At 38.6% G+C, this 24285-nt stretch overlaps 3 protein-coding genes across 18 annotated transcripts in view; 1 reads left to right on the forward strand and 2 right to left on the reverse strand.

Annotated features, from left to right (window-relative positions):
- The window catches only part of caska (calcium/calmodulin-dependent serine protein kinase a), a 132279-nt gene that overhangs the window by 92085 nt on the left and 15909 nt on the right, over positions 1-24285 (forward strand). For 6 of the 15 annotated variants that reach the window (XM_057335943.1, XM_057335942.1, XM_057335946.1 and 3 more), the window contains 12 exons: positions 10457-10559; positions 12873-13048; positions 13207-13329; positions 13914-13997; positions 14724-14823; positions 15012-15029; positions 15139-15260; positions 17088-17165; positions 19916-19963; positions 20604-20684; positions 22624-22812; positions 24104-24182. In XM_057335943.1, the coding sequence (XP_057191926.1) occupies positions 10457-10559; positions 12873-13048; positions 13207-13329; positions 13914-13997; positions 14724-14823; positions 15012-15029; positions 15139-15260; positions 17088-17165; positions 19916-19963; positions 20604-20684; positions 22624-22812; positions 24104-24182 (1201 nt within the window). The remainder of the gene's footprint in view (positions 1-10456; positions 10560-12872; positions 13049-13206; positions 13330-13913; positions 13998-14723; positions 14824-15011; positions 15030-15138; positions 15261-17087; positions 17166-19915; positions 19964-20603; positions 20685-22623; positions 22813-24103; positions 24183-24285) is intronic. The other 9 variants (XM_057335951.1, XM_057335947.1, XM_057335950.1 and 6 more) reach the window with 3 other exon arrangements.
- On the reverse strand, positions 117-2401 carry gpr82 (G protein-coupled receptor 82). The gene is made up of 2 exons (XM_057335967.1): positions 2283-2401; positions 117-1909 (listed from the first exon to the last, which is right to left on the reverse strand). Exons 1-2 carry the CDS (start codon positions 2345-2347, stop codon positions 865-867), a joined length of 1110 nt encoding a protein of 369 aa, XP_057191950.1. The 5' UTR covers positions 2348-2401; the 3' UTR covers positions 117-864.
- On the reverse strand, positions 7960-13174 carry LOC130555605 (probable G-protein coupled receptor 34). 2 transcript variants are annotated; one of them, XM_057335968.1, is made up of 3 exons: positions 13148-13174; positions 9630-9799; positions 7960-9504 (listed from the first exon to the last, which is right to left on the reverse strand). In XM_057335968.1, exon 3 carries the CDS (start codon positions 9480-9482, stop codon positions 8397-8399), a length of 1086 nt encoding a protein of 361 aa, XP_057191951.1. In that variant the 5' UTR covers positions 9483-9504; positions 9630-9799; positions 13148-13174; the 3' UTR covers positions 7960-8396. The 2 variants fall into 2 exon arrangements, with proteins under 2 accessions (XP_057191951.1, XP_057191952.1); XM_057335969.1 differs by lacking the exon at positions 13148-13174 and having other exon boundaries at positions 9630-9811.

Here is a 24285-nt window from a genome sequence, read left to right on the forward strand (position 1 = left end):
GGTAGCAGTATGTGTCTAAAGGAAGTCACTCTGACCATGAATGGTTTATATTTAGTTCTCTGTTTGCATGGTTCCTCTCGCACATGATACTCATGATTCTCATACATGTAGCACTTCAGACAATAATGGTTATGATATTTATTTGACAAGTTCATTATGTAGCATCTGGACCTTTGGAGAATTACAGTTGTGTTTGTTAAATACTATATTTCAAAATCTAAATTTCTCCTGTAGTACATTACTAATTTAAAAGAATATCCCCTTGCCAAAGATTTTCTGTAAACTGGTGAGTTTTTGACTTCCCTGAAAGAGTACCTGCACTGTAATTTTATGGTCTCTTGGTACCCCCTTGTGGTTAAATTCAAATTATGTACACCTATATTTAAATAATCACATTTGACCATACCAATATATAATATATACAGTATATACCATATCTACAGTATATTACTTTAATAGGGTAAGATCAGAAAATAATCTCTATATCATTGGCATTAATACACATAAAGTATGCAATGGCTCTAAAAAGAAATGCTATTAAAACGTTCAGTACTGTAGGCCAATAAAGCAAATTTAGAGTTGAGCTAAAGTTGGTTTATGCAGTATATTATTAGTTTGTATGTTCCCTAGGAATTTACCCATGATTTGGCATTATTACAGTAGCACCATGCTCTACCAACTGAGTTACAAGAACACTCGCAGTGTGTTGAATTAGATATTTATGTTTTACAAAGTGGTCATTGTGGTTATTATGAGTGGTCGAATGCATCAGCTCTGTTATTCTTATTGTGTTGTTATTGTTTACATGTGAGTTTTGACTAGCTTTATTATTGCATAGAAAATACAGAACAATGTTCTTCCTCATTACTGTGTTGGTTGGGGGCTTAATTCGCCTTTGTTGTTCTTTGTTTTTTCTGTTTGTCTTACAGCATTATCTGTCAGATTTATGGTATTGATGTTAGGTGTTGCCAGGCTCTTTGAGATCTCAGGTTTGGGTTTGGCCCTGGCATTGCGTTTGGCTCGACAGCAGCGTAAACGCAACACCAGCTGCAGGACTGGTTGCAGGCAGGAGCTAAGAGCTGCTAAAAAGATGGTGATGGTTTTGATCCTGAACTCTGCCTGACAGTCTCCACCGTCGGATTTTAGTATGATGATTCTTTGGATGTGGTATGGTAGGAAGCAAAGGACAAACAGTATGACGGAGGCTAGAATCTTCCTTCGAACTTTCAGTCCGCCTCCAGGCCCGAATCCAGCACTGATCAGACTTCCTCCCCTCACCCGCTGCAGGTAAAAGACCAGCTGGCCATAGCTGATCAACATCAAGAACAAAATGAAAAAAAATCCTGCCACACCGATACTGTGGACAGTTATGAATTTTATTTTATTAAGGTTGAAACTGTTGACAACCTGGTCAAAGCATGTCCCATTTGTGATTCTTAAACTCAGTTTAGTTGCCATGCTAGCGATCACAATTGAGGCCACAACCAACCAGGTCAACAAGCAAATGATCCAGCAGGGCTTTGGATGTTTAAAGACACGAAATAAAGAGTAGACTGGATTTACCACAGTGGCGTAGCGATTGATGCTGGTCCACAAGAGAAAGCACATGTTGCAATAAAGATTAATGTAGAAGCAAGAGAACATGATGAGATCCACAGCGTTACAGACTGAACTTCCAGACGGCCATTTGACGTTCTTTTTGTAGTATGCTACTCTGAGGAAAAAACTGCAGCACAGCATCAAGTCTGACACGACTATGTTTAAAGTAAAGATGACAGTGGGTGTCCTCTCTGATCTCCAAAGATCCAGCAAAACTATTCCATTGGTCGGGAGGCCCAGGAGAGCCAAAGAAAGATAGAGCCAGGGCAAGATGGTTTCATGACGTTCTTCCGGCAGTATCAAGCATGCGCTAAAGAAATAAAGACAGAACGAGTTAAAACAGGAAGCGCACTGTAACCTCTCAAAACATCAGAAATCAAAGATTTTAATACAGCCCTCCATGTTTAAATTTCTTTTTTTTATGATTATTGAACACATTCTTTAATTTCATTTATTCTTTTTATTCTAGAACTTTAAATCTGTACAAAATTATCATTCAAATCATTGCGCTTGATCTGTATGTCACTTTTATACAGTATTAGCGTTCCACAAGGTGCAATGTTTTATAATTATTAATGAAAAACGAAACATTTTGTTGTAAGCATACCAAGCATAAACCAAAAAGAGACTTTCAAATAGATTAGAAAAGAGACATAAAGATGATACTGTAAAAATCACTGTACCTTTCATTAATTGCAGAATCGTTGGCTCCCGAGGCATTCATAGCAATAAAACTTTGCATAGGCATTATGTGTTTTCCTTACATGCTTCACTTGTGTTCTCACTTGAAGTTGAGGCGGAGTGTGCTTTCACACACTGTGTGTCACATAGGAAATGCAGGTTTACTTCTGACCACATCCTGAACACACAACATTTAGGGGTACAGTTTGCACCAAAGTAGTCTTTTATCTACGGTGTGGTTTAAAAGTGTATAGAGGTCAGCTTTTGTAGTTTATTATGTATTCATACTGTAGTAAGTAATAGGTATGCACCAAATGTTCGCCAACCGAACATATTCAGCTGATACATACATGCTTTTTTTGCTACTTTCGTCCGAATATGTTCGGTTGCCGAACATTCGGTGCATCCCTATTACTTACTATGAATACATAAACTGAACTCTATACACTGTATGACTTGTGATATGATCAAGGAGCAACCAGCGCAGAGAGAGAGATGCAATTGCTTTATTTATGCTGCAAACATGTCAGCAGTGTGTGGAGCATTTTAAAGTGTCAGAGAAAGACACAGCACGGAACTTGTCACGCCAGAGTAAATTTCTGAATGAAAACGTCTTTATTGGTCGGTAACTTGTGTACTTCAGACTGGAGTGGGCAGTCTGACAGTAGCCCCGCCACTCGCGACATCGTTTGACATCATACAGTGGTCGCCAGGCCCGGATTAAGAATTCCAAGGCCCCTGGGCACAAGTGTCTTGTACACACATGCGCACAGTAAAGTTTAAAATTATAGGGTACTATATGAAGTAGGGATTCACCGATACCATTTTTTAAAGACAGAGTACGAGTATTTTTTTGTGGTTCTCGCCGATACCGATACCTACTGTATAACCGATGCCTGTATAATGTACAATAATGTTAATAAACAAGTATCTTACTGGTACATTTTCTTTTTTTTCTTTTGTTTTTAGGTCTACTTAAATTTAAGTACTATTTTTTATGATAAGTAGCACAATTTTACTAGCACATTTACTTCAGTTTACTAAAGTAAACAATATACTCTGTGGTCAAATTATAAAACATTTAAGGGAGGTGGTGTGGTAAAATGTGAGTGTACTATAACTTGTTCAAGTCAACCGGACTTTTATTTTGACGGGACGACGCAAAGAGCGTTTGTTTAAGTTAAACGGACTTTTATTTTGACGGATCGCCGCAAATGGTGTTTGTTTATGTGTTCGTGTCCTCGTGCAGTGAAACGCTGGCGCTGAAAGCGCAATGTGTTCAGTACACGCAACCGCACCACTCTTTCACACACGGTAACGCAAAACAAGCAGAATACATATTTAAACAGTATCTGAATATTTCGTTAACTGTTACGTTAGCTGTTCAGCGCTAATTTCTTGTTAGGAAATGCCTGGATTCCTCGATTCCGTCCGCGTTTTCCGCATTGTGGAAATCATAGGGCTCTATGTCACGTGAGGTATCGGTGTGTCATTACGAGTACGAGTACATGAGCTTGGTATCGGGCCGCATCCCTAATATGAAGGAAACACCTCTATATTATACAGGGTTACATTGACAAGTTTCAAACTATGATCACAACCCGAAGGACAATATCAACACCTGCACACATCCTCCATCATACAGGATTGCGACAATGCTTTCCTAGACCAGCAGCAACAATATTAAGACATTTCCCAGCATACTGTAACTCGCTGGCGTATGCAAGCAACACGCACTACCAGAACTCGACCAATTCAGTTCTATCGGATTCTTCCAAAATTCACACACAAAAACGCCGGATTCACAAAACTGCTCTTAAGAGAAAATATAAGAACTTTTTTAAGATAAATTATTGGAAGTTCTTAAGAATGTTCTTAAATGCAATTCTCAAATATTTTCTTATTAACATCTTCATTTTTTTCTAAGAATAAACGGGCAGTCTTTGTCAATGATTGTACCACAAGAGTAATTTGTCAATTTGTTAAACTTTATTTGTGTATCAAGCACGTCGCGACTAACGTTCTTATGTAAGCGCGTAATGTGTTAAATGGCATTAACGAGTATTATACAGTAAGTAGCCTTTACTTCTTTAGCCATACCTGTATTACGACATCATAATTTGTGCGTATGTAAACATTTTGCAATGTATGTAAAAGCACTGCGGATGATCTAATAGTAACCTCTGTTAAACGACTGACTTAGTTTTATTTTATTTATATTTAACCCTTTGTCTCCCTCTTATCGTGCGGTTCTCTAAAATAAGCAATTGGACTGCCACTAGATGTCATCATAAGCCCTGTGTTTCTCTGTGCTTTGTTGATGCACATTTAAAGCAGTAGTTCGCCCAGAAATCAAAATTGTGGCATTTTTACTCTTATGTCGTTTTTACCCATGGCTTTTTGTTCTTTGGAATTGTTTTGGGATTTCTGGTTATAATGGAAGTTTAATTGTGACCTCTTATCAAGCCTTAACGAATTAGTTGGCTTTTAAAATAAAATGTCATGATAATTCACTCACCCACATGTCATACAAGCTGTCCATGTGTTTATTTCATCTGTCGAAAACAAATGAAGGCTTTTGAGGAAAGGTTTCCAGGCTTCTTATCCATATAATGCACTTAAAAGGGGGGCTATTGGTTAAGGTCCAAATTTCTGTTTCATCACAGCATCAAAAGGTTCTACACAACACCAGCCGATGAATAAGGGTGCATGTAAACGATTGGTCATTTTCCAAGAAAACGAAAAAATTCTATACTTTTTAAACATAAATATATGGCTTGCTCTGCCTCGGAGGTCCTCCAGGATGCGCATCCACGACTTCCGTATTACGCAATCAAATTGGAAAGGTCACGCGTGACGTGGGCAGAAGTTCTGACCCAGTGTTTACGAGTTTGGAGAAGAAGACCGTTCAAAAGTTCTTGGATGTTGAATGACACGTTATATGTCTTTGTCGGTCTTCGGCCAAGTATTTCATTTTTATTCGGCTTCAGCCAAGAATTTTCATTTCGGTGCATCCCTAGCTTGCTGTGGGGTGGTCGAAGATGCAGTCGTGTGCATGACGGCAAATGACGCAGGTGACGAACGTGGCATTTTTCGTTTTGCTCCAATAGGATACCGTCTCCTCTGTGCGGGAGCTTTCGTCACCGTCACTTGCCGGAAAAACAAGCCTCTGGTTCACGTGCAGCCGAGGGAGAACAGAAGCTAGACATTATCGTTAATAGCGCTGTCAATATGGATATTTCTCTTACAGTTTTTCTCAGTCGCTTTGGTACATTTCTCGAATCATAATAGACATTTGCAAAACAGTAAGTGCATTTCTCAAAACAATTCGTACAAATAACAAAACACCATAGATTACCTGCAAAAGCCAGTCTCTTGCTCAAAATCCTTAGTTCATCTCTCAAAAATAAATATCTCTGTCAATGAACATGTCAGTGCCATCAGAATGACAAGTCCTTGTGTCATTGTGTACGGATTGTGTCATTGTCCCAAACTATCACGTACTTTGGCAGGTCATCTCCAATCTGACCCCTCTCTTGAGATCCCTGTAGAGCAGTGGTCACCAACCCTGTTCCTGGAGATCGACCGTCCTGCAGACTGCAGCTCCAACCCTGCTTCAGCACACCTGTCTGTAACTATCAAGCAAACCTGAACACCTTGATTAGGTAGTTCAGGTGTGTTTGATTGGGGTTAGAGCTGAAATCTTCAGGACGGTCGATCTCCAGGAGCAGGGTTGGTGACCACTGCTGTAGAGAGTGTCTAAAAAGGTGACAAGACGCTCTGTATTGTATGGCCCAATAATGGGAATATGCGTTAGCACACCATTCTCAGAGATAGCAGCACCCCTGGTTATGTTCCTGCCCCGTTGGCCTGGCACATCAACTGTAGTTCTGCGGCCGATGATATTTCGACCACGCCTTCTGCGTTTCGTTAGGTTGAAGCCAGCCTCATCCATGCAGATGAAGCTGTGCAGTGGTTCACTTGCTTCCAGTTCCATTATACGCTAGATCCAGAAGACACAAAATGAGTTTTATGAATTACATGCATTTTCATTTTGGCCAAGATACAGTTACATCAAATGTGTACAGCACATATTGCATCTTCTTTTCTACAGCCATAGCAAATGTGTAAAGGTCACACATACTGTACTGTATATCACTATACGATGTATATGGCACTCTGTATCTCCCTTAGTCTTATGGCATTGTTTTCTACAACCATGGTGCAAATAGCCTCCTCCTGTTCAGGTGTGAAAAGGGGCCCTCTGCCACCCCTGTGAAGTTGTCTTGCAGTCCTATGTGGAAAAAATATAGTAATGCAAAACACAAAATTGAGTAAGATAAAATGTCACTGTTTATGTCAAGTATACTTACTGTATATTGTAAAATGCAAGTGGAATACTGTAATATTGTATGAAGCATTACAGAAAGTATACAGTACAGTACAGTGCCTATTGTTAGATTACATACCTGTTCTGTCGACGAAAAGTCTGAATGATTGAGGACACAGTTGTTCTCCCAACATTTGGCTGCACCCTTCGACCAGCCTCGGCCATTGTAAGCCCATGATTGAGAACGTGGTCTACAAGTGTGGCTCTTATCTCATCAGGAACGCGCATATGTCCTCGGCTTCTTCTGCCTCTTCCTCTGTTTTGCCTCCCAACTCCTCCGCCACGCAGCCTCACTCCTCTTCCTCTTCTTCTTCTTCTCTCTGGCTGTTGACCCCGTCCAATTCCTTGTCCTTCCATTGTCAGACATTGTAACACTGTGTTGTGCTCCGGCTATTTATATACTTGCCAGTTGATGGTTCATGAGATGCACCTTCGTTAGAGAAAGTCAAGATTCACCTGGGAGCAATTTACCAATTCAGGACAGATTTAGAAAAGAAGTCTAATGGAAATGTATAGAAATATGCTTGACATATTATGACAACTTGTTCAACCATTTTGCATGTAAAGATTTATGCTATGAACAAATGACTAGATGTTTAGAGGGGTAAGACAAGTGCACAGAGAACTATATGATACATTTTGAGCAACATGACAATAGCAACTTATAATGTAGGAAACAGCAGAGAATTGTACATAATCAATTGCATGTACGTACCAAAGCATTTGCAACTTGTTCAAAGAAATGAGAAACTGCTTTTTTGATGCACACAAGTGACACAATGACGTGAGGATTGAACAGGTAGTTTTGAGAATTTCAATTCTGATCTGAGAAATGTACCAAAGTGACTGAGAAAAACTAAACAAACGCATCGATTCACTTCAGAAGACCTCTGTTAAGACCACTGAGCCGTGTCGAGCCGTTCTTTAATCGATGAATGCACTTTTTTGAGCTTCAAAAAATTGCCCCCCATTCACTCCCATTCACCACTTGGAAGTATTAAGGATACGTGGTATTATAACTCTTGACTGCATTATTCTTCAAGAAGAAAGTCATTCAGTTAGGATGCCTTGAGGGTGAGTAAAACATGTGGAAATTTTGTTTCTTGGCTGAAATATCCCTTTAATTTTTCTTGCAGTGTTTTTTCGAAATATCTTTTCCAAATATCAGTTCAACAGAACAAAGCTATTTATGCTGGTTTGGAACAACTGGGGAGGGAGTAATTCATAACCCTTTAAAAAGACACAAAAGCATTATGAAAGAATTTCATTTTAAAAGCCTCTGTAAAATGGATATGTCAACTTACAATGTGTTTAATTTTACATGATTACCACTGAATAGGTAGGTGCACGGGTTTCCCCTGTTTTGCAATATACACAGTGGTTGCAGCTTCCTAGAACCCAGCGACTATACAGTATATCTAGATGTTATTGCGCAGAATGGCCAGTTGAAAGTAATTCATAAGTATAGTACTTCTCATATTATACAAATCATAAACATGTTTATTATTATATACAAAAATGGTACAATTACAAAAACGTCTTAATGTTCGTGCTTGATGTTTTTGTCAAAAATATTTTAGTAACAAAGTAGTGTTTCTGACAGATAATACAAGGAAATACACAGAAATGTTAAAGTATTTAATAAACACCAATTACACTGCACACCTGACTTTAGACACATGATCTGTGTAACTTTACTCTGTAACTAGTTTGGAGTGTTTTCAGATCAGTCACAATAATGACATGTTTTTGCTAGTTTGTGCTCCTGAGCCGCTGTCATAGGCACAGCTGCATTCACTTGTTCTTGTGGAGCGTTACTAGTATTGAAAAATCCAGTGTTTTGCAGACAACAACCACGACAGACGATCTTCAGCATTACTTTCCGAATAGATCCACACAGCAGGAAGTACATCACCGGGTCCAAACAGCTATTGAGAGCTGATAGTAGCAAAACTATTTCATTAGTTTTATCCATCAACTTTACCCAGTCACAAGATGTGTCAGGCGTCATCTGTGAAGTAATATAAAAAATCCTCACAGAATGATAAGGCACAAAACACAGTGTGAACAAAAAGAGCACAAAAAACGACTTCCATGCTGTTTTGTTGTACTTGGTCGCATTGGGGAAATCCGGTTTCTCTCTGGAAGTTGTAAAGAGCTTCATTCCAATCTTTCCGTAGGAGATGACCAAGCCTGCGTAGACCACCCAAAAAAGAGCCACGATGACAAAATTGAAGTAAGCTATCCATTTGGAATTGTTTAGTTTTTTGTATTGGAAGCACTTTTGGGACTCGTTGTTTTCGGCAGCCTGGATGATCAGTGGCACCAAAGCAGCAAAAGCCAAAGTCCAAATGATGCAACAGAGGAGCACACTCCACCTGCTCTGCAGGAACATCCGTCTGCAGGACGCCATTTGAAACTTCAAGTAACGGTCGACACTAATGAGACCTAGTAAAGTTATACTGATGTACATGTTGGTATAAAAGACGTTGCCCACTATCCTGCACATGACCGGCGGCAGCACCCAACGGTCGTTGTTGGAATGGTACGCCACCCGGAAAGGCAGGCAGATGACGAGAAGCAGGTCGGCCAGAGCTAAGTTAATGAGGAAAATGCGAATGGAATTCTTTTTAGAATGCACTCTCAAAAAGACCCAGAGAGCCAACAGGTTCCCAACCAATCCAAACAAAAAGAAGAGAGCGTAGAAAATAGCCAGTGGCACCTGCAGGTTGGTGTTGTCCATCTGGCATTTTCTGTCTTGCCTGAGAATTTTTGATGTGTTGGGGAACATCAGGGTAGCGTTGTTCTCCATTGCGCTTTTGAAGTTCTCAGTCCTTAGAAAGAGAGAGTTGACATTAAATCTTAATGCAAGAGTCTTTTTTAACTTACTAGGGCATGTGGCTAAAGTATGCACAAAAAAAGATGTGTCGATGCAGATAAATAATGAAAAGGTACTTACCATGTGAACGGTGTCCATCAAAGAGGTGTTTTCGCGGCCCCAGTTGTGAAAGGTCTCTGATGTCTTATCTGTCTTTGAATCTCTGCTTTGCAAACTTGCATGTTTATGTAGGTCTTCCTTTTTCAGTTCCTCAATAAACCATCTCAAAGGGTGTCTGTGGGTCTGTCAGGCTAACGCGTGTAGGAGGAGTTTACAATGAGGAAGAGGGCTTTACACAAACTTTTATATTAAATGAAACTGAACATATATGAACAAACAAACAAAAAAGTCTGAAAATCATGTGTGTAAAAAGTACATTTTCAACATCATCCTTTGTACTTCAAGAAATGTTACTTGACTTCAGAAATATTGGACGGTTCTTAAATATGACCCACTTGTTTCAACAGAGGACCCATTTCAAAACGTTCATTTACTTTTATGCGTATATAAAATATGCGTTCATTCTTGCGTATATGGGTATTTAAACAGAAATGTTTAGAGATCAGGTTGTTTACTGGCACATTCTGACTAAAACCCTGATAGGAAAGCTTTGTAACTTCCTGAATGGTTTTTACACTGTTATCTTTGAGATTGTAATCCCCTACAAATTGACAGAATCCCACAATGCTTTGTTTATGTTAGATAATTATTTTATATATTCTTTTATTTTATAATTAGTTTATTTTAACAATGGGAAAACATTCAAATATGAGGCTGTGGTTAACATAATTGTGAAAAGTTATACATTACATTTTCATTACATTACTTTTAGTCATTTTCAACCGAGTAATAATGTCAACCCCGTTGTGAGCTGTGTGATCGAGTAACACAGTTTTTTGTCTTTTCAGCCTCATTGTGTCTTGCTGGCATCAAAAGAGAATTCAGCTCCGGTGAAACTGGGCGGCTTCGGTGTGGCCATACAGCTGGGAGAGTCTGGACTAGTGGCCGGAGGTACTTGAACATTTAATTTGTTAAGCACTCAAAATTGGTGTATGTGGTTGAACACACTGGCGGATATAGGCCCCAGTTGAAATCTTATTTGCCCATAAAGTGCACCTGTCCTCTCAGGGCCTCTGTAGCCTACACCTGCGCGTTTTGGTCGATCGGATCACAAGTGGACGATGTTAAATACAGGAGTAAACGAGGTGTGAAACGTTTTGAGCTTGTCGACTTTCTACCACTTCCAGAAGAAGTCGAAATGCATTCGACGGGATTGTGTTTGTAGTGTAGATGCTCATGTTTGAAGGCGGTTGAGCAACCATCTCTGTCACCACCACTTTTCAAAACAGTTACGCCACTGAATTTTGGTGTTATACAAGTTTGCTAATTAGAATATAAGATAACATGATGGGTCAAAAACAACAATAACAACAACTATTTATTTTTTTGTCGCAGGGCCAGTGAAAATGTTGGCAGAGCAATTAAAAATTTCAATCACTGCCTGGGCCAGTCGAAAAATCCTTAGTGTTGAGCCCTGCAGCTGCAACAATACACTAGTTTATTAGCTAGTTTACCTTATTTTTATTAGCAGCCAGATTAAATATAGAATTCACATATTAGTTACTTCAGAAAAGTAAAATGGTTCAGGGACGGTTAATAGTGTCTGACACTTAATACCCTATAGCAGGGCTATTCAATTAGTTTGTCATGGGGGCCAGTTCATGAAAAGCATCCCAAATGAGGGGCCGGAGAGATATGGCTTGCAATATGAGGGATGACACAACAACAACTAAGAAATCCGTTTTATTTTTTCCCAAATTCAGTTTTTTTCTGTTTGAATTTTTCTGCATTCTGCATTTTCTGTCCTTCACTATACAATAGTAATATATTTGCCCACATGAAAAAAATACTTCAGTATACTACAGTATTCACTTATAAACTATATTAAAAACCTGCAGTAGATACAGTACGTTGAACCATACACAGAAAAATAAAAATAGAAATAATAGAATCTTACATAATACATTTGCAAGATTCTGTGCCATTCCGCGTTATACAGCAAAATCTGTTTAATGCCTGAAATCAGTGATTCAATCTTAGGGCCGTGTATGTTGTATTTTTACATTTTTGCCCCATAAGACACCCAAAGTTTTTTCCTACATTTAAAATAGCTGATGTTGTATTTTAAACTGCACAACAACAACATCGGTGCATTGTACGATGCCCAAGCAGGCTTTTCTACATTCAAACATGTTCATTTGTTGTATTTTGAAACTGCATATAAAAAAAGGAAACTTCAGTGAGTGAAACAACATTAACCTACACAGGCGCTCTTCTCCGACGCTCTATTCTCCACCCTTGCCTCTGTACTTTTGAAATGGTGGTCCTATTCGTGCTAGCAAAATGTCAGAAATGAAACTAATAAGAGTTATCATCCGTCATCGTCCTGTTCACCGCGTCTCACAGGAGAGAAGGCTTGCGAGTCGCGCTACTCGCCTAACGTCACGTGACTCCTGCTTGGTGTTGCTGCAGCTCGTGCTGAACGGAACAGGCGGCGTCACTTCAGTACTGTAGGGTCCATTCCCAACTGAACTAAATTTATTCTAGAGATTCTTTTTCACACTATGCTACTTGACGGGCCGAAACAAATTACATCGAGTACTATAATATTTGATCATACCAAAAGTATGTTTATAAGTATATAAAACGTTTGTGTTGTGTTGGCTTACTTACTGACCTGTTCTCATCTCTGTTTATCAATAATAAGCCTGCATCATTCTCTAACTCATCTCCAGTGTTTTATTCAGAAATCTGGTAGTGCCAGCAGCAAATGAAAAATGAAAAAGAATATACACTATACTGTAAATGTAGTGCCCCCCTCTGTAAATTGTGGCCCCTGTTTTTAAAAAATCCTAGATCTGCCACTGGTTGAACATAAATGGTAACAAAGCTTAAAGTTTCTGTACTTGCAATATTTAGTCCATATACTTTAGGCTCTTAGTCATGTCTTCAGTGACTAATGCTTGAAATCATCTTTGAACTTCACATGGAGTAAAAACATTGCGTTTTCATTATATTGATACGACGAACTGAAACACTGGAATATGATTATCATGGTTTCAGTTCATTGTTTTGTACAGAAGCACTTTCTCACGGTTTAGTATAAATCTCAGATCATCAGATAACTTGTGTCTTTAACTTTGAATCTTTAAAGTGATGATTTTTTCATGATTAACGACTTGTTAGTGTGTATGCATGATTGTGTTTGATTATACGATAACGGTTCTAGCGACAGTTCTTCTGAACGTATTGTCTGTAATGCAGGTCGGGTTGGTACTCCACATTTCATGGCCCCTGAGGTGGTGAAAAGAGACCCTTATGGAAAACCAGTGGACGTGTGGGGCTGTGGAGTTATTCTCTTTATACTGCTGAGCGGCTGCCTGCCATTCTACGGCACTAAAGAGCGCCTGTTTGAATCAGTCATTAAAGGAAGATACAAGGTAGTGAAAGTGACTTCATTTTTGAATAGGCAGAGTCTGGTGGTGGCATAAAGATGCTCAGTTAAATTACATTTCTAAACCTTTTTTTAGTCTTAGTACCTCTCTTTAAGCCTGTGGAAACATAAGTCCAGAGGGGTTTGTTTGTGTTTGTTCCACAGATGAACCCTCGACAGTGGGGCCACATCTCAGAGAGTGCCAAAGACCTGGTGCGTCGTATGCTGATGCTGGACCCTGCGGAGAGGATCACAGTGTATGAAGCTCTCAATCATCCCTGGCTCAAGGTACCAACAGAACACAAAATCAAGCATATAGCGTTAGTTCTGGCAGGTCACGTGAGTCAAGCTTGCATCAGCTGATCCTTCTCTACATATAGAAATATGACACAATCACAGCTTCCGTTTTAAAATTCATTCAGCTAATAGCAGCTTATTGCGTTACTCAGGAGCAAATTACCCTCCTCCATCCCCAGCTCCACCTCACATTTACAATCTGACTCGACTTCTGTTATTCCTTTTCATAAGTTTCAACTACATTTTCATTATGTGTTACACTTAAATGTCTTTAAGAACTAATGACGACATCTTGTTCTGTTCTGATTACCCTAAGGGGGGTTATTCATGCTGGCTTCATGGATGGGCAGGGAGTTTTGCCCAAAACAGAACCAATACCACCAGTCTAAACTGTATGCTAATTGTCAATCATTTTTGACGGTAGTGAACCTGACAGAAATGTGCACTTTTGCACAAGACAGACTTCACAAACAATAATGATTTTATTAACTTTAAAGACAAATATTATTCAAGCCATTAAGACAATGCTGCGCATATTATGCATCATATGAATGTGTGTGTGTGTTTCCTGTTAGGAGAGGGACCGCTATGCCTACAAGATTCACCTTCTTGAAACAGTTGAGCAGCTGAGGAAGTTCAATGCCAGGAGGAAGCTAAAAGTGAGACACTAGCACTACTATCTGCATTTTGCTCCACCAGCTGCTTATGTACACAAAATCAATGCATGTTAGGTGAAATATAAAGACCATATGTAAATATAAATTATTTATAAATAATAAATAAATGAGTTGTTATAGCTTTATTTTTCAATTTTATTGTAGTTTAATTAACATTTGAGTTAATTAGCTTTTGTTTTTATATTTTTTGTTTCAGTTAGTTTATCGTCACTGTCCTTCTGAAACCTTGTATGTCCAAATTTGCTGTTTTTTAGGAAATGGGAAAAAAAACGTTTTAAATGATTAAATACTATGTTGTCAAATGTGACAAGGACTTTTTAATACTTTTTACATGTTAGGTATTTGTAAAACCCAGTGACAAACATAAAGGGGGAAAATATATTATAACAAATATAATAATTATGATTACACTATTTGTTTATTATTCAGTTAATAGTTTTAGTGCCTGTAGTGCTAAGGCAGCATTTTTTAATTACGCAAATATTATTTTGGCTGATTGCTTTTTGATTTCATTTACAAAAAGTTTTTAATAGTTGTAGTTTTAGTCAACTATAATAACCTTGAAAGGAATTAGGGCTACCTGCCCTTTATGCTCCAAAGAATCCAAGAGCACCAAATAAAATGTATAGATATATAAAATTAGTTATTACATGTTTAAATTATTTTAATCTGTAGCTCTATTTGACCCATATTCGTGTGCTTTGACAGGGCGCTGTGCTCGCAGCAGTTTCCAGTCACAAGTTCAATTCTTTCTATGGCGACCCACCTGATGAAATGCCAGACTTCTCTGAAGACCCCACTTCATCAGGTAAAAGAACCAGCAGAGAGTTTCCTGTTTTCTTCTTGTTTTGTTTGTGGTTACTTCCAGTATTATTTCTTTCTCTGTACATTCAGAACAGAAATTATTGTTCTGTGGGCTCTTACATATGCTTATAAATGATCTCTGTATTGTTCATACTATATTTGTTGCTTGCTTCTGTGCTGGCCACTGTGCAGGACTACTAGCCGCAGAAAGTAGGTGTCACAGCCTGTCCCCTTACAGAGTCAAATGTGTGTGTCATTTGTAGTACGTGCTCCTTTAAAATTAAGTTAATGCTTGGGTTTTGTGTGTGTACATGCATAGGGGCTGTGTCACAGGTGCTGGACAGTCTGGAGGAGATTCATGCCCTGACGGACTGCAGTGAGAAAGATCTGGATTTTCTACACAGCGTCTTTCAGGACCATCACCTCCATACGTTGTTAGATGTAAGAGAATGTAACACCCCCTGAATGACCCCATTCATTATACCACAGAAACAAATAACCAGACAAACGGGCGACCACTGACACATTTGTGTTTTTGACAACCAATGTGTGATTTCGAAAAATGCTCTCCATTGGGTTTCTCATCTTCAGGTCGACCTTAAGATACTGTTACAGCTTTCTTTAAATGCAGTTCTTTAAAGAACAACTTTTAGGATTATGTCAGCGCGCACATTTTTATAGTTGCTCTGGCGCCGCATCGAGACAAAAATAGTTCAACTTTTCAGAGGTCTCGCGTTTTCCGTGTGGTTTTAGACGCAAAATGTGAATCATCCCTTAGGGCTCTTTTTGTTTTTGCAGAGTCATCAATAATACTATTATTGTTTGTATTTACCAAACAATTATGTTTGGTAAAGTTCATGTCATTGAATGTTTGACAGATGTTCAGTTTTGTTTCAAACATTAGCAAGTAGTAAACAAGAGATCTTTATTGTATTTTTTCTGTGTCGTGTTTATTTGACAACTCAATGAGCTTAGTTCATACTTTGTTCATTCATTGCATTTATAAATGCACGTTCATGCAGTCTTTCTCTGCTGTCTGTGTTTAGCTTGTGTTTAACACATTCAGTATTATGGTGGTGCGTGTGTATCGGTGTTTGTGAATAAGTAAATAAGTGCAGCTGTGGACTCATATCTTTGTTTCGGCGTTGTGCGTGTGTGCGTATCTTTGAAACAAGGCTCAAGTCTGTCAGTAGACTCACTTTTTCATGCGATTCTGTGTGGATGGTGGGGTCTGTCTCAATAACCACAGGCCAGAGGAAAGCAGAGAGTAGTCCCCGTCCCTCATGCTTGGGGTTTGTGGGTAAGATTATCACAGAGAGTTTAGCTCTTCCTGAGAATGTTTTACTTGGTTTCTTCACAGACTGGCTGTGGTGAGTAATCTGGACAGTTTTTTCTTTGAACCCGTCTTGTGGGGAGTGTGACAGACCGTCCAAACGCTCTGCTGACCATGCAAATTTCATATGTTTTGAAAGTATTTCAGTGTTGTGAAATGGATTGTGTGTACAGAACTGAAATGTGGAACAGATAAGATCATGCTGTGCTAGCTTTTCTTGAAAACCTCTTTCTCTTTACTTGCTAGGTTGTAGTTTTTGCACACCCTGCTGAATATAATGAAGCTGTTTTAATGGGATTTTTGACTTGTGATATCAGAAACAATATGAGATGAATGATGATGAATGGTTATCATAATGCAGTTTAATTTGTACGGAATAAAGGAAAGTCAGAACATGTGCAAAGTAATCCTCAAAATAAAACTTTTTTAATCAAGGTTTATTAATCGCGTTTAGGTAATACATGTATATAGTGTATATGTATTTGTATATTGGGTTATGTTGTTATATTGTGTTGAAATCAACATTTGAGCATTTAATAATAATGTTGAGGTATCGAGACGCATTATTGCTTTTAAGAGTCCACAAGGCCGATATTGAATAAAAATGAATACAGAATTATGCGCTAAAAACTGGAGCACTGTCAGTGCAATGATGATGTTTGTGAAGATGAGAAAGCGTTCATTTCCTTTTGTTTCTGATTGTAAAATGATCTTTTCATGAATTAATTGCCTGCCATTTATTAAAGAGCATCTGTCTCTGAAATAGCAGCTCTTCATTCAATATTAATTACAATGTCCACTTTTGAGAGGAGTTTTACTGTACCTTTTTCTTAAAGATGAATTTATTTAAATCTTTGGACTGTTGTAGAAACATTTAGATTCAATATAACTGAACAATGATTAACACTTTGATTCCTTCAATTTGACTTTTTCAGCTTTATGACAAGATAAACACCAAGTCGTCACCCCAAATCAGGAATCCTTCCAGTGATGCAGTTCAGAGAGCCAAAGAGGTGAGTACAAAATCTCAGTCAATCATAGTGAAGTCGCAATGATCAAACCAAAGCTATTGAGTGTACAGTCATGGCCAAAACAATAAATGTTGTGTTTGCAAAGTTTCTGCTTTAGCTGTTATGGCGTTCATTGATTGTTTATAGATTATTGTGCAGAGTGATCAGATGCATTTTAAATAATTGCAAAAAAAAGCAACTCCCAAGATGTCAATCCAATACAGAGAAACTGTGGTCAATCCTCAAAAGGCGCAAATGGACAAGCAGAAGCCCAAAATTGTGGCCAACACTGAGCACTGATAAGGCCAGAATGGATCGCCATCAGTCAGGATTTGGCCCAGAAGCTAATATCCAGCATGCCAGAGCAAATTGCAGAGGTTATGAAAAACAAGGCTCAACGCTGGAAATATTGATTCTTTGCATATTATGTTTTTTCCAATAAAAGCCTTTAAAACTTAGATATGCTTATCATTGTTTTCCAGTATATCATAGAAACATGTGGAAAAACTAATCTACAAATATTAAGGCAGCAAACTTTGCAAAACACAACATTTATGTCATTGCCAATACTTCTGGCCATGACTGTACTATTCCCTGCAAGTTTCGCCTTGAAGTTTAAAGGGGTCGTATGACATAGCTAAAACGAACATTATTGTGTGTATATGGTGTAATACAGTGTTTTTACGTGGTTTACTGTTAAAAAAAAACACCGTACGTTACTCCTGCTCCACTCTGCCCCGCCTTTCTGAAACACGTCGATTTTTACAAAGCTCATCGATCTGAAAAGCGCGGCCTTTGTGCACAACCAGGTGTTTAATGCGCTGCACACATACGAATTTGGGTGTTGTACTGAACAGTGTAATAAACCTTTACCAGTGATTTCTAATTGTGTTCTCTTTTGGAAGACCCAGCAAATAGTTTTGTTTTCACAACGAAACGCAAAGCATCTCCACAATATGGCGGCGACAACAACACTACAGCGAGAATAGCTACGCCTTCTTTCTTTGCATATACATTAGTGTGGTGTTATGCAAAGCTGTCCACACACTGACATAGATTTGTGGGTGAATGAGGCATTTTATGCACGTCAATATAAGCCTCTGCTTTTAAATAGAGCATATCTCTTGGTTTGAGACTTTAATATTTGCAATTTGACTTGTCTAATATATGCAACTTGTAACACACCGAAAATACAGGAAAACACAAAATAGCGTCATATGACCCTTTTAAAACTAGACAACTGTGGGTAAAAACTAACCCTAACCAAACCTAAGCATCCTTCCTAGCACTGTTCAGGCCTGCTGTACATTTACTGATTTACGGTTACATTTAAGGTTTTTAAAGTCTTCAACGAGACACGTGGATGTGGATTTAACCGGAATAATATTAAGATATTTCTTTTACTATAAACTATACTATCTCTGTCTATTACTGCCTACTATTTACAATATTTTGTGTTTATGTGCATGTGTTTGTGTTGTGCATGTTTTCTTAATGTTACCTTTTTTCTGGTATCTAGTTGGTTTCCGTTGCTAATACGCTTCTGCACGTCAGGATGTCCTGAAGTGACTCATTGTGTAACTTGCGAACCACTTTTATAAACTGTTATTCATAAGCTGATTCTCTCTCTTGAACTTTTTACTTCTGTTCCATCACTGTCACCATCACAAAAGTGCTGCATCTTGTTGCACCACAACTCAATATGAACCAAGTGACACACTTTTCCAAAGAACCTGTGAATCGGTTATAGTAATATTCCTTAGAGATATAACTCTGGCCAGTTGCTGCTATGGGCAATGTTTTTACTTTGCACTGTTTGTGGATGTTGTTCAGAAAACGCCATGTGGCAGTCGTGTGATTTTGGTTTTTGTATAGTTTAACAGAAAGTCTCACACAGAGGTGTATTTTGTAGATGCTTGTTCAGCGGAGTGTTTGATTTATGTGACATTTACAGCTCCCATGAGGTCCATTGCTTGTGTGAACACATGCCTGTTTTCTTCCTCCGTCAAACCCGCTGCGAATAGAAACCCAGATTAACAAGTGAATGTGTTTGTTTACTTTCGATTATAGAGCGGTCTAGAAAACATAGCATGACAGAATAATAATGACTGTGTGAAGTCAGACATGCAGAGCAGCTATTTTTTATGTTATTGAATCACACAAGGCTTCTGAAGAAATGCTCACTGATAAAGAAAGAGACACTAATATAATTTTTCAAGCTGATTTAAAAAATCAAACCCTAAGGAACAAACATAATGAAAAAATGTACATCTTGAATGCACCTTGGATTAAAAGAATACATGCATGTAAAAGTAATGATGTGCATTCAGCATGGGGTTTTTTTTCCCGTTTCCTGCAGACAAGCGACCCAGTTTTGGGTGCAACCCACTTGTTAAGAACCATTAATCTGAGATAAATATGAAGAAAAACTGTTTCTTCAATGAGTTTTGTTCTCTTTAGTTTGATGGCCTCCCTCAACGGGACTTCAAGCGCTTCAATTGCACATCAGAAAAGAGCTCAGACATGTTGGTGATTAAGAAATAAGCTTCCCGGACCTCTGGCTTGTGACCACTGGCGGTGGTGAAATGCTTAAGGATAATCCTTTCGGTCTTGCACAGAGCCAGCGGGACGGAAACTAACCCATCACCTTTAACTTTTCCTCTAAAACTTCGACACTGTGCTACTAAAACTACTAAAACGGACTATAAGTGTAAATGTTACAAAACTCTCCTGTGTGTGTCTCTTATGCTAAGACCTCCGCTGACGACGGGCCGAGCACGGCTTTGAAACATCTGGAATATGTAAGCTGAAGACATTTTCCCATCTTTAAAACGAATGTCCTCTTTACTTTGAGAACCACTCAACCAATGTTGTATTGCTCACACATTTGTAAATAGCTTTGGATTAAAGCATCTGCTGGATAAATAGGAATATAAATGTGTATTCGGGGATCATGCAAATCTTTGAGAGATGTTTTGCTTTATAAATGTCTGGACCTCAAATTTAGCTTTTTTGATTGGCTGAAGATGGGGGGGGGGCGTCAGGTGCCTCGAAACGTTGATTGGGGCTAATTAAACCTGATTAACGTGACGCTGAAGTTCCGGCACTCAGCAGGGAGTTATGACATATCTGCAGTACTGTGCCAAATCACCTCCTCCAACCTCCCCTCGCTCACCCCACCACTGAAAGGGCCCAAATGACTCCAGACAGGAGTGCTGATTGGTCACAAGGGGTCTAAGGGTCATACCAGAAATGTTTGAGCGTGTGTGTCTCTTTTCTGATATATGATGTGTAGGGTCTCAGCACAGCAGTCGGCTCAAAGTTGCAGCGTATGTGTTTATAAAAGCCTACCGTGTTTATATCATTTGATTTGAATTTTAATAGGGTATCACAAAGAAATGACGGCGTGAGGAAAGTTCTGATGATTTTGTTTGTCTGTAGGTATTGGAGGAGATTTCTTGCTATCCTGAAAATATTGACGCTAAAGAACTGAGACGGATTCTAACTCAGCCCCATTTTATGGTGAGTACAGTACTGCGCTCTATTTTTACTTTTACAAAACAACTTTTTCTCAAAGTGATCCTCTGTGTCTCTCCATAAAACTGTTATCATTTCCTAAACAAAAATCTAGAAACTTTTTAGTTTCTTTGATAAGATTGAAAACTTTGATTTATTCGATTTATTCACAGCTGCATCAACTTAGTGTTGATGATTTGATTATGTGTCTTATTGCACCTTATCAATCTTCTCTGTTATTTTCTGCTAAAGTCAATGAGCTGAATTGATTAAGAACGTCTGTGTTTTCCGAGCATTGTCCCTGTGCGCTCTTATCAGTGGACCTCACACAACAACTCATGACAGATGGAGCAGAAGGTTTGCTCTTCTCTCTGCATTGACTGTTTGTGAAAGAGGCACATCTTGAGTAAAGGGAGATTTGTTGATGTAAGATTCCTTCTCTTTTTGTTGTTGCTCCGTATCCATTATAAGTGTGAAAAATATGTAAAAATATATTAAAGTGATAGTTCACCCAAAAAGGAAAATTCTACCATCATTTACTCACTCTTTTTTCATTTTAGACCTGTATGACGACTTCTGCAAAACACAAAAGAAAACATTTTGAAGAAAGCTGGTAACAGAACAGCACCGGCACTTCTATTCACTTCTATTGGATGGACAGAAAACCAATGCAAGTGAATGGGTGCCGGTTAACATTCTTCAAAATATCTTCTTTTGTGTTCTGCAGCAATCATACAGATTTGAAATGACAAGAGGTTAAATAAACGATGACAGAATTTTCATTTTTCGTAGAACTGTCCTTTTAACAGAATTAAAGTTGTATTTAATAATAAGCAGCACATGTGATATAAAAGAAAGAGTTTGTAAAAGCCTGGTTGATGTTGATTTAGTGTCTGAAGGTGTGGGTAAGACTGAAAGCATTTGTGGGAGATAAGCGGCAAATGAATGATGTGTGCAGCGGAACGAAATTGATATAAATGGTCTCTGGGGTGATCTGGCCTGCAAGGGAATTATTTAGGGACTTTTTAAAATATTTGATTTTATTGAACTGGGATTTGAGTACAGAACTGAGAGAGGAAGAGGGAATGGTTGTTTATCGGGGGAAAGGCATGAGAAACTATTGCTGAGGTGATGTCACCCTCATTAACTCCAACAGTCAGGTCAAGAGTGAGTGTGAGGGAGGCACCAGCAGGTACTAGCTGTGAATTCCAGCATGACTTTGGCCTTGACGGCGTTCTCACACTCGCAAGACGGGCTGGAATTACTCACAGACAGCCGTATTAGATAAAGTGGTGAGAACAAACAAAGCATTTCATGTTTAGAAAGGCAAACCATCATAAAATTACATTTTTCATGATTTTTTAACTCATTGGTTGGGTGTTTTACAGGTTGCTAATGTGTCATGAGTGTTGGCTCTTTCCAGGTTGCTAAGGTGTCATGAGTGCTTTTAATGTTTTGCTATCTGGTTGCTAGGTGGTTGTTTTTTGGCCCAAGTGAAAAGAGCCCATTGCCAAGTCTCTACTATATGATCTTCACATTCCCACATAGGGCTCACTTTCGTCTTTCAGTGCAAGTTTGAGATTTTTTCTGTTTTATCATCCACCCGGCAAAAGTCCGGTACCTCTAAAACAAGCAACAGCACAGCTGCCCTCAACAAGCTGCACAATTTATGTCTGTAGCACATGTGGTGCAAAAAGTCCTGCTTGAGAGGATGGACTGAGCCATGTCTACAGACCAGAATATCATCAAGACCTACTGTAGAAATCACAACCACAACATTATAGTATCGTCATGCTAACACCACTCACCGATTTAGTATATTTTTATTGCTAAAGTAGACGATCCCTACCTTGAAAGTCAATGACGTAAACATGTGTAAAATAATAAAATAAAGAAACCACTTTTACAAGGGAGGTTTTATTAACTGTACGTCTCTTTGTGTCAGGCCTTACTTCAGACTCATGATGTTGTTGCACATGAGGTGTACAGCGACGAGGCATTGAGGGTCACCCCACCACCCACATCACCGTACCTTAACGGAGACTCACCCGAGAGCGCCAACGGAGAGATGGACCTAGAGAACGTCACACGTGTGCGCCTTGTTCAGTTTCAAAAGAACACAGATGAACCCATGGTACGTGTGCTGCTATTCACGTTACACGCAGACATATATAAACCCCAAAGCTTACATGCCTAATATGAACTGCAGCTGGAGTGCTCCCTACCTAGACAGCAGGTGCACAAGGCTCACTTTGCATTGCAATAGAGGATAATGGTGTTTCGCACCAGCATAAAGTTAACTTTTTCCATGCTTTAAATCTTAGAAAGAAACAGGGTCATTCCTACTGTTCGGTGCCATTTGGGTCCCCAAGACATATTATAAAACGGTCAGTTCTGGTCCTTGATTCTGATTGGCTGAGCCGAGTTCTAAGCCGTTATAAAATACCCCGATTTATAACGGCTGACCGCATTACATAGCCTAAATATAATTTGATTTACTTTATTTTATGAAACCTTGGTACGCATATGGAATAACCATTTTATAAAACGCTTGGCGTCGTGCCACAACACCCTTAGCTGTTCTGCACTGTAACCCACTGCTTCTTGCTTTAATATGGAATATTTTATTTAAAAATAGGATTATAATAATTTTGTAAAGCATGTCTTTTATAATTAACCCATCTCCACCATAGAACACTATATGTACTCAGTATTAATTTAATTTGAATTCATTTACGTGGTAAAGCATTACATGTCCTCTCAGTTATGCTTATTTATAGAGGAAATAATCATTTTTGTAAATAGTGTTAAACATGTCAAAAATTTTCTTCCAAGGTCACCATGTGTTAGCCTGTTGTTCACCATATGAGTAGAAATGGCTGAGTTCAGAATTAAAAGTAACTCCTGTCATTGTCCAACCTGTTATGTTGTGTCCACCTTGTTCACCGCGTAGTTTTAAATAGTCATGAAATAAAATCAACATTTTTTACATACATGTTTTTCTGTTTACTTGCAAGTAATGAATGGACAAAATGGAATTTGGCCTGTGTCACATGTAAAAATGACTACACAATAATATCCTGAGCTGGACCAGTTTATTTTTCTTATAGTTTAATAAGCCCTCTTTCAACTGAAATGATAAAATCATAGAAAGTTTAGCATTTCTTTATGGAAGGTTCCTACTCTGAAATGGCATCGAATATTAGGAATGACCCAGGAGTGTTTTTGTCAAAACAATGTAAACAGTGAAGTGTTCATTTAGATGTTCCTTGAATATACTGTATACATTCATACAGGATATCAAAGCTTACAAAAATGCTAACTCTTTAGCAAATAGCCTGTGGTGAGAATACATCTGAGCGTTGATAAAGCTCTCATATTGGTTACCCATACAGTATTAGCTAAACTTCTCGGAACTGTTTCAGGGCATCACGTTGAAAATGAACGATCTGAACCATTGTATCGTGGCAAGAATAATGCATGGAGGAATGATCCACAGACAAGGTACTTGACCGTCATCTCAAACCTTCATTTAATGCTAGTTGTTTTGAATTTAAAGAGTCCACCACACACAGCTATGTTCGGATTCACTACCCTGCTTTTTCTC

Source organism: Triplophysa rosa, linkage group LG6 (genome assembly GCF_024868665.1).
Source record: "Triplophysa rosa linkage group LG6, Trosa_1v2, whole genome shotgun sequence".
Classification (NCBI taxonomy): domain Eukaryota; kingdom Metazoa; phylum Chordata; class Actinopteri; order Cypriniformes; family Nemacheilidae; genus Triplophysa; species Triplophysa rosa.

Excerpts from the sequence above, each read along its gene's own strand:
- gpr82 (XM_057335967.1), bottom strand. The coding sequence starts at position 2,347 with ATGCCTATGCAAAGTTTTATTGCTATGAATGCCTCGGGAGCCAACGAT. Across the intron at positions 1,910-2,282 it reads GATTCTGCAATTAATGAAAG|CGCATGCTTGATACTGCCGG; the intron begins GTACAGTGATTT and ends TTATTTCTTTAG.
- LOC130555605 (XM_057335968.1), bottom strand. The coding sequence starts at position 9,482 with ATGGAGAACAACGCTACCCTGATGTTCCCCAACACATCAAAAATTCTC.